This window comes from Nannobrachium achirus (assembly GCF_963921795.1).
Source record: "Nannobrachium achirus genome assembly, chromosome: 20".
NCBI classification, from domain to species: Eukaryota; Metazoa; Chordata; class Actinopteri; order Myctophiformes; family Myctophidae; genus Nannobrachium; species Nannobrachium achirus.
Window position 1 is genome coordinate 39,061,090 of NC_137827.1, and position 14,706 is coordinate 39,075,795.

The 14,706-nt window shown below is 44.1% G+C and overlaps 1 protein-coding gene across 1 annotated transcript in view; it reads left to right on the forward strand.

The window, feature by feature from the left end:
- The window catches only part of alk (ALK receptor tyrosine kinase), a gene marked incomplete at both ends in the record, with an annotated part of 854,498 nt that extends 846,166 nt beyond the window's left edge, over nucleotides 1-8,332 (forward strand). Inside the window, 4 exons of the mRNA XM_080751036.1 lie at nucleotides 1,485-1,586; nucleotides 2,777-2,911; nucleotides 5,888-5,978; nucleotides 7,136-8,332. Of these exons, the coding sequence (XP_080607162.1) occupies nucleotides 1,485-1,586; nucleotides 2,777-2,911; nucleotides 5,888-5,978; nucleotides 7,136-8,332 (1,525 nt within the window). The remainder of the gene's footprint in view (nucleotides 1-1,484; nucleotides 1,587-2,776; nucleotides 2,912-5,887; nucleotides 5,979-7,135) is intronic.
- Between the last annotated feature and the right edge of the window lie 6,374 nt (nucleotides 8,333-14,706).

The window sequence follows — 14,706 nt, forward strand, 5'->3', positions numbered from 1 at the left end:
ACTTCTTTCCAACATGCAATGTGCGTGCGTGCGGTCAAAATATTGAAGCTGTATTTCTCAGACTATCAATTTTCTTCAAAAGAAAAGGTATAAAGCTGTGTAGCTCAAACAGTTGGGCCAATCAATCAAAAGTGATAGCTCGCTGTCACTTTAATTGGGCTCACTTTCATAATTATTAAATTAAAAAGAAGACAAAAAGACTGTCTAATTTCTACACTCACTCACATAATGTAATTAGGGCCCAGGCCCCAGGCATATCAGTATAAGTAATCAAAAATAATCTATTAAAACATTATTCTAAACTAAAACTATCATTAGTGTCATTATCACTAACCTGGCAGCAAAACTGGTGGCACACACGAGAAGCAGACAGAAAAATACAATAGCACACTCAGAGGTGTAAAGTCATGTACATTAACTTCACTAATAGAAAATGTCATTTCTTACATCCCTAATTTGCCAAAAATATTTCTTGATGTGTATCGTCATTGTCGGTTGGAAACCTAGTATGTCCCTAACCCTTTGCAGGAAATGGGAGGTACAAACGGTTTTACAATTCATCCAGTGGAGTTCATTGGTTGAATATTTATAAAACTCACGTTATAGTGTCAGTACTCAAGGCACGTTGTTACTGTCCACTACCGCCAGACAGGGCTGGTTGGTTCAAGGAGAGACTTTTAGAACCACTGATTTATCTATCACTATAAATCAGAACAGAAAAAAGTACAAGTATGAATGGGACACTTCAAAAGCTAGAGAGAAGAGAGACTGTCATCTCTGTGTTAGAAATGCTTGAAGTTCTGTGAAGGAGGATAGCGAAAAGAAATCTAAAAAATGTAAAGCTCAAGAATGTTAATCCTTCAGTGGTTCATTCTCTTATCTCTCAGTGTGGCTTTTATGGACAGTATTTATTACTACTGCAAAACACCACCAATATATACCCAAGGCTGAGTTGGAGAATATGGATGGCTTAAATCGCGTGTGCGTGGGCATGTGTTTGTTAGTATTACTATACTATACGATAGAGAGAGAGAGAGAGATAGAGAGAGAGAGAGACATGTCCCCACAAGTTTGTAGTCTAATTTGAGAAATAGACCTTGTGAGGACAATTGTCTCAGTCTTTAGAAGCTAAATGGATGTATAGGCTTACACAATTAGGAAAATATACAGCTTGGTATTAGGACTACGATCAGGCATCTAGAGATTATGTTTGCAGTATGTCGGGTTAGAGTTATGCGTTGGTGCCATGCTGTGAAAATAGCCGATGTCCAAAGAAGGGTAAAAATGGCATAAAATGATGTGCTCACAAGTGTACTAATAACCTGTGTGTGTGTGTGTGTGTGTGTGTGTGTGTGTGTGTGTGTGTGTGTGTGTGTGTGTGTGTGTGTGTGTGTGTGTGTGTGTGTGTGTGTGTGTGTGTGTGTGTGTGTGTGTGTGTGTGTGTGTGTGTGTGTGTGTGTGTGTGTGTGTGCGCGCGTGTGCAGGGCCAGTTACTACAGAAAGGGTGGCCGTGCCATGCTGCCAGTGAAGTGGATGCCACCCGAAGCCTTCATGGAGGGCATCTTCACCTCTAAAACAGACACCTGGTGGGTACAACCTCTGCTCCGCACGTACAAACCACAGGACGCAACGCCCGTTCCTGTGACCGCCTGAGAGTGTCACTATACCCTGACCGCCTGAAAGTGTGACAACCTCGACTGTCTGAAAGTGTGACAACCCTGACTGTCTGAAAGTGTCACTATACCCTGACCGCCTGAAAGAGTCACAACCGTGACAGTCTGAAACTGTCCTACTGTATACTGTATTTCATCTTCAGCCTCTAAACCAGCGCTATTCAACCTGCGGCCCCTGCAGCATGTCCATGCGGCCCGCCATGGTCATACCAATAAAAATAAATTTCGTCTACTTTCAATGTGGACAAATAATTTTCGGGTAACAAACTCTCCAAAACCACTAAGAAACAATTTTTGTCTCTTTTTATACAAGACGTTTTTGCTATTTTATTTGTTCCAAAATAAGAAACTTCATCATTTAATCATTAATCATTTCTTCCTTTTTGTTCTTTGAGGTTTGTAGATGTAAATGTGTCTGTTTTCTAGTGCATTTCCTTATTTTACTCTACTACTACTCATGCAAAATCATTATCTAGACTAAATGTCCAAAATACAACGTCATTTTTTCTTGCGGCCGTCTGACTTTTTGTATTTTGCTGAGTGGCCCCTGAGCCATTTTAAGTTGAATAGCCCTGCTCTAAACCATCCTGTATAGGGTTGGGGTTCGGAACCGGGTGAACCGGATCCAACATAGTTTTATCACACTGCAAAAGCTGGTTATGTGGACTTCACGTCTGCTATATATATACAATACTGGTGGTTCTCAAACCTTTTATTTTCAAGGACCACCATAACTCTGAGAGTGTAGTGTACAAAATGGAACCGAATTTTGTACGCGCTCAGAGTTACAGACCTGTTAGGGTCCATTTAGAACCCCCTATAGGAATCGTTAAGGGAACCGTTAAGGAATGGGACCGTTAAGAGGGAATAGTTAAGGAACTGGTATCGTTAAAATCTAAAAGGATCCCCCAACCCTAATCCTGTACCCAGCCCTTTGTCTCTGTCCTCACGCCCTTCACTGTCCTCCTTGCCGTATTCTTGCCCTTTTCTTTTTATTCCTCCACTGGCCTCTCCCTCTCCTGTACTCCACTTTTCCTCTCGGCTCCAGCTTAATGGTCGTCCACATTATTTATGATGTGCTCTCGCTCTCTCTCTCTTGCCAGGTCGTTTGGCGTGCTGCTGTGGGAGATCTTCTCGCTGGGCTACATGCCGTACCCCAGCCGCAGCAATCAGGAAGTGTTGGAGTTTGTCACCAACGGCGGAAGGATGGACCCTCCCAAAAACTGCCCTGGGCCAGTGTAAGTGCACATGCTACTGTACGCTAACGTCAAGGAGCATTCCCCCCATTTTCAACCGTATATCGTCGTTGTTGGGTGGAAACCTTCTATGTCCAAAACCGTTTGTTTTGTATTTATCATTTTAAAAATGATTAAAACAGCCGATCTACAAGCACACAACGCCTCGCACCGCAAGGCGTTGTGTGCTTGTAGATCTGCTGTTTTCACTACTTTTGTGCCACGGCCTTGTATGATGAATCAGGGCTTTACTTTGCGAAGAAATTTACACATTTGAACCTTGGAGATACGAGGTTTCTGCCCGACAGTGACGATATGTTCATATAAGTGGTCCTCACTAATGCATCACTAGATGGCACCACTTTCTGGCCTTGACAGCCCATACATCCAAACAGAAAAGTCCTATCTGAATGCATTAAACAACGTTAAGCGACCTTAAACTCACTTTACCTGTTACTTTGCCACTCACTTTGCCACTCGATTTGCCATTCACTTTATTCATGCGCATACCCTCTATACAAAATAAATACATAAAAAGCTTGGAATCTTGTTTGAAACGAACAAACCTGCCTAACGGTGATGTCATGTTGGTAGGCGAGTGCATGGAAATGGTGATCTTTTAAAGAAGCATCAGTGAGGACCAATTACAGTATACAGTATGAAGATAGGGTTGAAAACGGGTGAAGTACTCTCAGTTAGAAATGGATAAATTAACACAGAGGATGTTACTGTACACACACACACACACACACACACACACACACACACACACACACACACACACACACACACACACACACACTGTATTGCCTGCAGTCTCTCACAGGGCAGCTAGGATACACTTGAGGATGGAAATTTGATCCCATGTGGTCCAATTAATCATCGCAAGCGAGTACGAATGCAAGCACGCACTCACACACACACGGCACACGCATGCGCGTGCAAACTTCCCCCCGTTCTTGTGCTTGTGCACAAGCAAAGAGAGAAGTTCAGTGTGCAACAGCCCGTTCACCAGGATCATGCGGGCAAAAAACATGCGGGTGAAAATGTTAAAGACCCCTGCTTTAGTGTACGAATTTAACCAGAGAGGGAAACCTATGTTCCTGTGGATTAGATGTAGTTTTTATTCAGCCACAAGCAGTCCAAGTTGGAATGCCAGTAAGCACTGCCATGTTTTATTTTATTTTATTTTTTCTATAGGCACGAGTCATGGGCATTATGGTGTCTGTTGAATTTGGCAGCCGCATGCAGCGTCGCTATGCAAACCACAAGTGACATTTTTGCCCTGTCATCCTGGCCTCCCAGTAGGAGAGGATCCATCGGGATTTGATAAAGATCCTTTAAATCATTTCCAGGGCACCCGCTGGGCGCTGGCCTACTGGTCAATAGTTAAAGCACAAAATAATGCGTTCCCAGTCTAAATGGGTTAAACTCCCTCCCCCCCATAAAGAACATTCATGGGGGGCCCGCAGTGAATCCTTGTACCCAGGGCCCAGAATTTGGTGCGACACCCCTGAATATGGCCTATTGCATTGTCAGTTAAAAAAGAAAAGGGAAAGAGAAAGAACAGTAAGTCAGTAAGTCTAGATTTGACATTGTCTTTCCGTGCTCCTCCTCCGCGGCAATCATTCAAGCTGGCAGCGGGGTTACACTTCAATTTCTGCCTGAAGCTGGGAAAAAAAAAACACCAATAATAATAACTGTCTCTATAGAGAGCTGTGTGTGCCACTGCTTGGCCTGTCAAGTGTTGGCATAGCAGTGAAGGGGATGGTGATGATGACTGGCTTCTGGGTTTGACTATAAGCATATTATGAAGAGAATAGTTTTAATTAATTGTGTGTGTGTGTGTGTGTGTGTGTGTGTGCGTGTGCGCGTGCGTGCGTGCGCGCGCGCGTGCGTGTGCGTGCGTGTGTGTGCACTTGTATTGCCATACTTGTATGGACTGAATATATCCCCAAGTTTCAAGGTCACATAATGATTCTGGGAGTTAGAATTACAATTAGGAAAAGATTCAGGTTGGGTTTAGCGTTACGGTTATACAGGTAGATCTCATCTTATGGTGTTCTGGGTTGGGGGTTAGAGTTTTTTCCATGAGTTTTTTCCACAATTTCATACTTATATGACCTGATCTACAGATCGCCTGACCCGAGTTTGACTCTTTCTCATTTCCCGTCATTCTTCATATTGGCTGGCACTGTAGCCAATGAGGGGTCCTCTAAGACTAGGCGTCAATATCATTTCTGTTGTCACGGTGACGCTCCCCCATGGCTATGGGATCGATGCTCTGTTGATCAGCTCAAGTAATCCACACGAAGCCAGGAACGTCATTTACGCAGACTTACTTACGCAGATTTACATATCAGGGGTCGTGACATAAAAGGGTTCAGAATCAGAACCCCTGTTCTAAACCGCCACTGCGTCGTGTGTCTGTGAGTGTGAGTGTGTGTGTGACAATAAGAACTACTTTGTTCCAGCCAGTATTAACAGCCAATACACAAGTGTAAAAATGTTGATTTGCTGCCCCCCTCCCTGCAACTTTCCATTTCAATTCAACCCATGCAACTCCAAATCAATGATGAGGACAACACCAAATGCACATAAATGAGCAATGTATGCCAGTAGTGAAAAGTAATTAAGCACATGAGACCTCATGAGAATGCACAATGGAACAAATAAAGAAACCATTAGTATCTATTTGGTGGGTCCCTTTTTACTGACAATGGAGGCTTCAAGTTACATTACATCAATTACATCAATATTTATGATTTTTGAAGCCCACGTTTGTATGTCAAACTAAAATCACATTTATTTCTGTGTAATGTATTATTCTTCATGCTAATAAAAAGTACAAACTGATATATAATGACATTTCTAGTTTCCTGTCTATTTTCAGGTATTTCAGGTAAAGCCGTCTGTTTTGTCCTCACTAGTATAGGCCTACAGTAGTAATACAAACCTGTGTGTGTCTCTGTGTTCCAGGTACCGGATAATGACTCAGAGTTGGCAGCATCAGCCCGAGGACAGACCTAACTTCTCCACCATCCTGGAGAGGATCGACTACTGCTTACAGGTACACCGGATGATTGAACCTCCACCCCCGCCTGTTGATACTGAAGATAATACCGCTGATGAAACTTGGCAGCGTGGCACAATCCCTCAGTGTTAATTGAACTGTGAAAAAGGACCCTTACGGCTCAATTTGAGCACATTTTGTTTTTCACTATCGGTCTCAAGTGCTTCAACTTCAGGTTTGTTCTCACATCAGAAGCTTACAGGTGTAAAAGAGTGGGTGAAATGTCTTTTCCGTACAACGATTTGCAGTTACAAAATGTCGTCAAAAGAACAGAGAAAAAAACGGATGACAGGAAAACAATATCAATATGCATGTCCTCAAAAAGATATAGAAAAAATAAGGCAGAATATCACATGCCAAAATCTACAAATGGACCCTTAAGGCTTACGGGTCTGTAACTCTTAGAGCAGGGCTACTCGACTTAAGATGGCTCAGGGGCCACTCAGCAAAATATCAAAAGTCCAAGGCCACAAGCTAACACGATGGTCCTATTGTGGACGTTTAGACAATGATTTTGTAACACTCTACACTAGTCTAAAAATTAAGGAAACGCACAGAAACAGCAACAGAGTGTCATGGGATGATTAATGATGAAGCTATGAAGTCTCTTCTTTTGGAACAAACAAAATAGCAAAAAAGTCACACAAAAAAAGAAAAAAAGTCAAAAATAGTTTCTTAGGGGTTTTGGAGAGAAACTGAAAAATGACATCAGAAATTATTTGTCCACACTGAAAGTAAAACAAATATATCGTCGTTGTCGGTCGAAAACCTTGTATGTCCAAAACCGTTCGTTTTGCATTTTTCATTTTAAAAATGATTTAAACTAGTGAAAACAGCCGATCTACAAGCACACAACGGTGTGTGCTTGTAGATCGGCTGTTTTCACTACTTTTGTGCGACGGCCTTGTACGATAAAGCAGGACTTTACCTTGCGAAAGAATATAGAAATTTGAAACTTGGAGATACAAGGTTTCCACCCGACAACGACAATATTTTATTGGTATGACCATGACGGGCTGCAGCGGTTGAATAGCGCTGTCTTGGAGGATGCAAACAGAACCAATTGATTTAACACTTTTACAGAGTTGGAAACTGCCTCAGAGTTAAATTCACACTGTAGATTTTACTGCGTTAATGCCCCCCTCCCTCTGCAGGACCCTGATGTGGTGACCGTGCCGCTGCCCGTAGAATATGGCCCTGTCCCGGAGGAAGAGGAACGCGTCCCCATGCGCCCCGACGACCCCTCCGCCCCGTCCCTGCTGGTGAACGCCCAGACGCCCGACGGAGAGGGACTCCCGCCGCCTCCCTCCTACCCCGCCGAGGAGACCCCGCGGGGGGCCCAGCCGGCCGCCGCCGCCACTGCCGCCAGCTTGTCATCCGAGGCCAAGGCTCCGCCCCAGCCCTACCCGCTCCCCCCACAACAACGCCCGCAGACGTCGGCCTCCATCATCACAGCCACCACGGTCACCTCCACCCCCTCCTCCTCCTCCTCGGGCGCGGCGCTCGCCGCCAAGGGTCCGCACGTCTTCACCGCCACGCAGCCCCCCGAGGGGGGCCACGTCAACCTGGCGTTCAGCCAGGGCCTGCTCCCGGAGAAGGACGGCGGCCGTGGCGGAGGCGGGGGGAAGCCCACCAGCCTGTGGAACCCCACCTACGGCTCCTGGTTCCTGCAGCAGCAGCAGAGGAAGCAGCAGCAGCATCAGCAGCACCAGAGGCAGGCGGGGGTGGTGGGAGGACCGGGCGTTGGAGTTGGTGTTGGTGTTGGCGGTGGCAGGGTGCCCGGAGAGGGCCAGGAGCACGTGGGCCGGACTGTGGCGGAGGCGGCGGGCGCCCTGGGCATGACGCACCACCACCAGCAGCACAAGCAGCAGTTCCAGCAGCACCAGCAGCTGCAGCAGGGGCCGCCGCATCCCCTGCTGCAGCTGCAGCTGCAGCAGCAGGGGATGTGCCGGCCCCTGCTGCCCCAGCAGTCCCCTCTGCTCTTGGATTCGGCGGCGCTGGTCCCGCCGGTGCCCCTCTACAGACTGCGGCGCTTCCCCTGCGGCAACATCGGCTACGGCTACCAGGAGCAGGGCCTGCCCCTGGACGCCTCCCCCCACCCAAACCCCAACCCCAACCTCACGCCGCTCCTGGCCCAAGCGCCCGCTACCACCACCACCACCACCACCTCCTCCTCCTCCACCTCCTCCTCTTCGGGCCCCCTCCAGAGGGGCGCCTCCATTCCTGCCTCGGTGGCCCTGGGCCGCTCGGGCATCATGGCCGAGGACAGCCGCCCGCTGTTGGTCACCATGGGGACGGTGCAGGACCCCAGGTTGCCCAGGATGGAGGGCCATAACGCCACCGTGCTTTAGCCCCAAATGCCTCTTTACTATGTCTTCTTTTTTTCTCGGTCCCCAATCCTTTAGAGAAACTGTGTGTATACAGGAAGCACAGGACGAAAACACTGTGTCCGGACAGAGACCCCCCCCCCACACACCCTCCTCACAACCCCTCCTCCTCTCTGGTCATCTCGGTGTGTCCCCCTTGTCCCCACGTGTGGAGAGGGACAGGCTCGCTTTGTCGGCTTTTGTCCCAGAGACCTCTCACTCATGAGAACCAGTGGGTGGGTTTTGAAAATGACCGGTGGATGCTAAAGCACATCAAGAGAAAAAAAAATGAAAATAAAATACTTTTTGGCAGGCAAACAATGTATAGGCTAGTTTTAAGAGTAAAAACTAAATCAAACAAATACAATAAAATAAAAAAAACAAGAACAGAAACATATTTTTTCAACTCTGGATGGAATATGAATGTGAGTGAGTTTCAAGTTGAAGGGAAAAGTTCAACGAGTTTTGTCTTGACACGGAAACGAGGAGAGGACCTTTTCCATATCCGCTGGAGATGGAGACATGAGCAAGCATATCTATTTACCATGTGTTCGCTTGACTGCCATGTGGACGAGTAAAGCAGCCTATATCCTGTATAACCATGTTCCATCTACGAGGATACAGATTTCTATATTTGAAGACAGATTGACAGACTCTTGATCATATTTGTGGTCAGTGGTTTTGGACTGTAGCTTTCCGCTGACTTGTCTCTGGCTGCCAGCCAAACATGTCTGTCCGATTCCATCCTCGCAAAGCCGGAACATCCAGGAGCGTCATTTGGGATCCCCAGGGATGACAATTGCCCCCCACCCCTCCCTATAGCGTTCACGTTTAACCTCAAATTATTTTCTTTTATGCATTTTCTTTGACACCTTTCATTTTTGAACCCATTCAGAACGGGTACACATTATTGTGTATCATTATTTTATGCTTTAACTACTGAAGAATAGCAGATATACAAGCTCACAGCGCGGCACCGAGTGCCGCGCTGCGAGCTTGTAGATCTGCAATTTTCAAAAAATTGTGAAAATTTGAATTTGGACACGATTCTATAAGTGTCTTTTGAATCCTTCTAAGGTTTTTTGAAAACCCTACGTTCCTATGTCAGCAATCTGGCCAGCCGTCGTCAAAGAAAAGGTCCTTTTCACTTAACTGGAGCTCAGTTAGTCTGTTCTTGAGAGACTACTATGTCAGTGGTTCTCAAACTTTTTCATGTGAAAGACCCCCAAAATGATATGATATGATATTTGTCCTCGGGCCCCATCTCAAAATAGTTAGTTCCGGGGTCCACCCAGAAGCAACATTTTTGTTACAAAATACATATATTCAAAGATTTGCACACATTTTCACGACTTTTTCAAAAATAGCAGATCTACAAGCTGTGAGCTTGTATATCTGCTATTTTTCACTGGTTAAAACATTCAATAATTCTAGGCCTCAATAATTCTAGGCCTAAATGGGTTAATCTGATCTTAGCGATCCATGCCCGATTGCCCGTCCATCTATTGTCCGCCATGATTTCTTATCTGCAACCATTCAATTAGGTCATTATAGGCAGACATTTTCCAAAACGTTCACATTTTTCTTTTTTTTATATACAGTATATATATGAAAAGGAGTGGAAATTGTCGTTCTACAAACTCACACCGTGTCAAGATGCTACATTGTGTGAGCTTGTAGATCGCCTATTCTTTAGTTGTTGTTTTTTTTAATAAGGCTTAAGTGGTCACTTTTCTGCCACCCTCTCTATACTTCAGGGGTCTTCAACAGAAGGTCCGGGGCCCCTAGGGGTCCTATGACTTACAACATGGGGGGCAGCATCCTTTATCTGAGGGGAACATTAGCCGAAAATAGAAGATGTGTTCGGCTATGTTCGGCAAAGATGTTTGGTCCAGGGTGAAAAAAGAAAAGATCAAGTACAAGTTTTCTAATCATTGAGAGTTTAAGTGGTGAACTGTCTGAAAATATACATGAACATTAATCCAACACGACGCTACACATTGATTCTGCTGTCAATGAAGCTATCTGAAATGAATGAAAAGGTTTAATCTACAATTTTATACAATATGTTGTGGGGGAGGTCCCTGCTTCAACTCTCTCTCAGCGAAGGGGTCCTTGGCCTGAAAAAAAAAAAAACGTTGAAGACCCCTTGGTCTTTTCTGGTCACATCCATCGTGTCCATTTCCTTTTGGATTCCACACCATGATAAATAACTTGCTATCAAACTATTTTTGAAGAATATCGCAGAATCAGACAACTGGATACCAGAGACATTTTTTCTTAAACAAACAAATGAAGGAAGAAAAAAAAAGAAGGAAAAAAAAGACAGGGAAAGGAAAACTGTGTTTGTTGATGTTTGCTTGCCTGCTTGTTTATTTATTCATTTGTTTATTTATTTTTTTGTGTGGAAGAGGCTCTGTAAATTATGAATGGACATGCTTTTTTCAAAACCCAAACACTTATTTTACAGTACATCCGCCTGTGTTCACTTAAGTTTAATGTTTCTAACCACTTAAAAACCCCAACAGCTGTATTGTGAGGAGCGCTTTCGCAGAACGTAGCAGATCGACAAGCTCACGGAAAACGGAAAAGACCCTAGTACAGAGCCTTGAGGGACTCCGGTCAACCATATATAGGCTTTAAGTGGTTAAACTACATTTATGAGCCTTTGAGTGACAGCTGGTATATAATGGAATTACACTGTCTGATGCCTCCAGTGGTGGACAAAGTACTTGAGTATACTATATATCGTCGTTGTCGGGTGAAAACCTTGTATGTCCAAAACCGTTCATTTTGCATACATCATTTTAAAAATGATTCAAACTAGCGAAAACAGCCGATCTACAAGCACACAACGCCTCGCGGTGCGAGGCGTTGTGTGCTTGTAGATCTGCTGTTTTCACTACTTTAGTGCGACGGCCTTGTGATGAAGCAGGGCTTTACTTTGCGAAAGAAAGTACACATTTGAAACTTGGAGATACGAGGTTTCCAGCCGACGACGACGATATGTTCCTTGACAAATACAAGTGAAAGTTTCCCTGCCAAGTATTCAAAACTACAAATTACAGAGTGAAATTTCTTTTTAATTGCTACAGATGTGCCGTTTCAAAACTTCACCCGTCCTGCCATTGGCAAGACGGTAGATTTCCAGGTGATTTGCAGAACATTGAGCTTGTAGATCAGCTATTTTTGCTATTTTTATGACGTTCTCTGACTTCGAAGTTTAAATAAACCTATGAAGGTGGATTCTGCTTTTCAAGAATGGAATAGAGTGGTTTCTTGCATAACAATTTGAAAGGCAAAACAGGGAAACAAAACTTGAGTTGAAACGGCACATCTGTATATAGAAATTCAAAAGATCTTCCCGAAATTCTCAAAAGATTATTGATCGTGAAAACAGCAGATCGTCGAATCGCAATGTGTTGTGAGCTTGTATCGGCTATTTTCGCTATATCCGAAATGGGTCTTGACTTGAGTAGTTAAATCATAATGTTCTTTTCTCTCTTCCTAATGTGCTGGAGTCAAAAGTACAATTATATGTCTTTGAAATGTAGCTATAGGCATCCAAAAATACCAAATATCCAAGTAAAGTACAGATACTGAACTTACTTGATGTGACATAACAGACTTTCAAAGAGCCTGCCATTGGCACGTCAGTGGATAGTCAGTGGATTGTCCATGCCTTTTCAGGGAGAAAGGGGGGGGATTTGCCAGGTTTCTCTCATTTCACACTTTACAGGGAAAGATCAGAGAATGTTCAGGGAAAGTGTGAAGCCCGTATCAGAGTCTACGGTGGAGACCTATCCACCGCAAATTTGAGGTGGAAAGCTTTCCACCTCAAGTCAGAAAATAAGTGCAGGCCATCATAGTCACGGCCCACGGTGAAGTCCTTTACCCCGTCTAGACCGGTTCAGGTCGACCAATCAGTGAACGGGGTGTAGAGCCTGCCTGTCTGATAGTAAAAACAGAGAGATGTGTTGGGACTCACGGTGGAAAGCTCTCCACCGTGAGGAATGATGTAACGTTGTAGTTTCATGACTCAAAAAGACTCGAAAAGACTACACCGCGGTGTAAAGCCTTCCACCGCGGACCCGACTATGATACGGGCTTGAGAGGTCAGATGTCATGTGTGTAAGTACAGTACTCAGGTAGTGACTGACTGTCCACCACCAGATGCCTTGTATAGAGCAGAGTGGTTCAACCTGGGGGTCGGGACCCAATATACAGGGTTCCCACGGTCATGAAATTCCTGGAAATATTTTGAAATTAGAAAAATATTTTTCCAGCACTGGAAAAGTTTTGGAATTGGTCCTGAAAGGTCCTGGAAAAAAATAGCTATGCATTGTCTTTGGTTATTGATTTTGTTAATACCTCTGAAATGACAAATTAAACATCGGCCAAATTGTCAAATATTAGAGGCAGAAACTTTGAAAATAGCCGATCTACATGCTCACAACGCCTCGCGTTGCGAGGCGTTGTGAGCATGTAGATCAGCTATTTTCACAATAGAACCGTGTTATACAAAATTCCTCTACTCTTAGTGCTCGTCAGGGTGCCGGGGTCCCCAGTTAAAACATGATTATTTTGGGGGTCACGGCCTGAAAAGGTTGAGAACCACTGGCATACACTACCTGTCTTTGGGCATTGCACAATGCACATAGGAGTAAGCGAACTGTTATTGAGCTGAATTATTGTTATATATTCCTGGAAATTGGGTTAAATATTCTGGAAAAGTTTTGGAAAAGTTTTGGAAATTAATTGGTAGAAATGTGTGGGAACCCTGAATATATGATTATTTTGGGGATCGAGGGCCTGAAAAGGTTGAGAACCACCGAGTCCTGACATCCTCTGGGTCGCGGAAGTAATTTCTCTATGGAGAATAATGTTGGGTCATCTTAAAATGCTCTCATATAAGCATTGTGGTTCAAAAATAAACAACCTGTCTCTGCGATTATCGTGGGGGAGCTGGCTCTGTATCGTTTGTGACAGTCAGTCACTCATATTTGATAGTCTGTTTGATAGAGTAAGAGCGTTTTCTCGCCGTCAGTTGATGCTTCGTATCCATATGAAGTCAACCCGCCGGTGTCGTTTGTTTATTTGTGAAACACGGTTCTTATTTGACGCGATATAAAAAAAGTCTATGGGAATTCAGAAAAACATGACCCAGGTAGGATGTGTAAAATGAAGTGAGACTTTGGTGCTCTAATTACATGGCTCTTTGACATTGAGTACAGAAAGAGAGAGAGAGAAAGCTGGGAGTGAGATGTTCCACAAAACGGGTTGTTCAGACAAATCAATGTTAATCTTTCTTTCACTGCAGAGGATATGTATAATGGCCCCTTGTTAAAAAATCTGCTAATTTCACTGCTTTTGTGCGACATTCTTGGATGATGAAGTAGGGCATTGTTTAAAAGAAGAAAAAAAAACATACAATGTTTCTGCCCGGTAAATGTAAATTTGGTTGGAAACGTGCGAAACAGTGAAAGGACTAGTCAGGGTATACGCGGGAAGGCCCAAATGTTATTTTAAACATGCTACAGTTTCCCACAATCAATCCCCATCCTAGCCTCTACTGAAAAGCTGTCGCCACTGATTGATAAATGCAACTAAAGTTGACTTATACTTAATCGCACGTCAGTGTGGCACTCCAAAATTGGCAGATCTACAAGGGTACAAGCTCACGACATGTTGCGCGATGAGTTGCTTTGTGAGCTCGGAGATCTGCTGTTACCATAATGCAGCGTGCTTCGAGCTTGTACGGTGTCTATTTTTGTGGCGTGGAGCGTTAGTGAGCTTGTAGGGGCGGCTATTTTAGCGCACAACACCGGCACGTAAGTATAAATCTGGCTTTAATTGTCGAACCAGTCCATTCCTAATGGAAGTAATGGCTTAAAGGAAATGTTAATTTGCTTCCTCTTATGTAAGGTGTGCAACGCATAATTCTGTGTTTCCTTCGCAGCTCATCTCCATCATCTTGTGTAAAAAGACAAACTGCATCTGTAAAATGTTGTAATTACAAAAGTATTGTACTATGACTCTGGTAAAAGCTGTAATTTGCCCTTCAGACGACATTCGCCAAAATGAATAAATTACTATATAATATGATCGCTGTAACACAAAATCACTTTTTCTATAAATATATATTATATCAATGAGTCACTTGTGATAGGGAGCAGTGATATGGTTCAATTTGCCCATAGGCTTGGGGATTCAGAGCTTTCCGCTGTCTCTGTAGCTATTTCTGTGTACTTCCACTTTCTAGGTCAAAAAGAAATCTTTGGCGCCACTCATTAAATATTAGCTATCACTGTTCTATTGTGTAATGTGACGTAGGCATATCTAATTAATATTAACGTTTG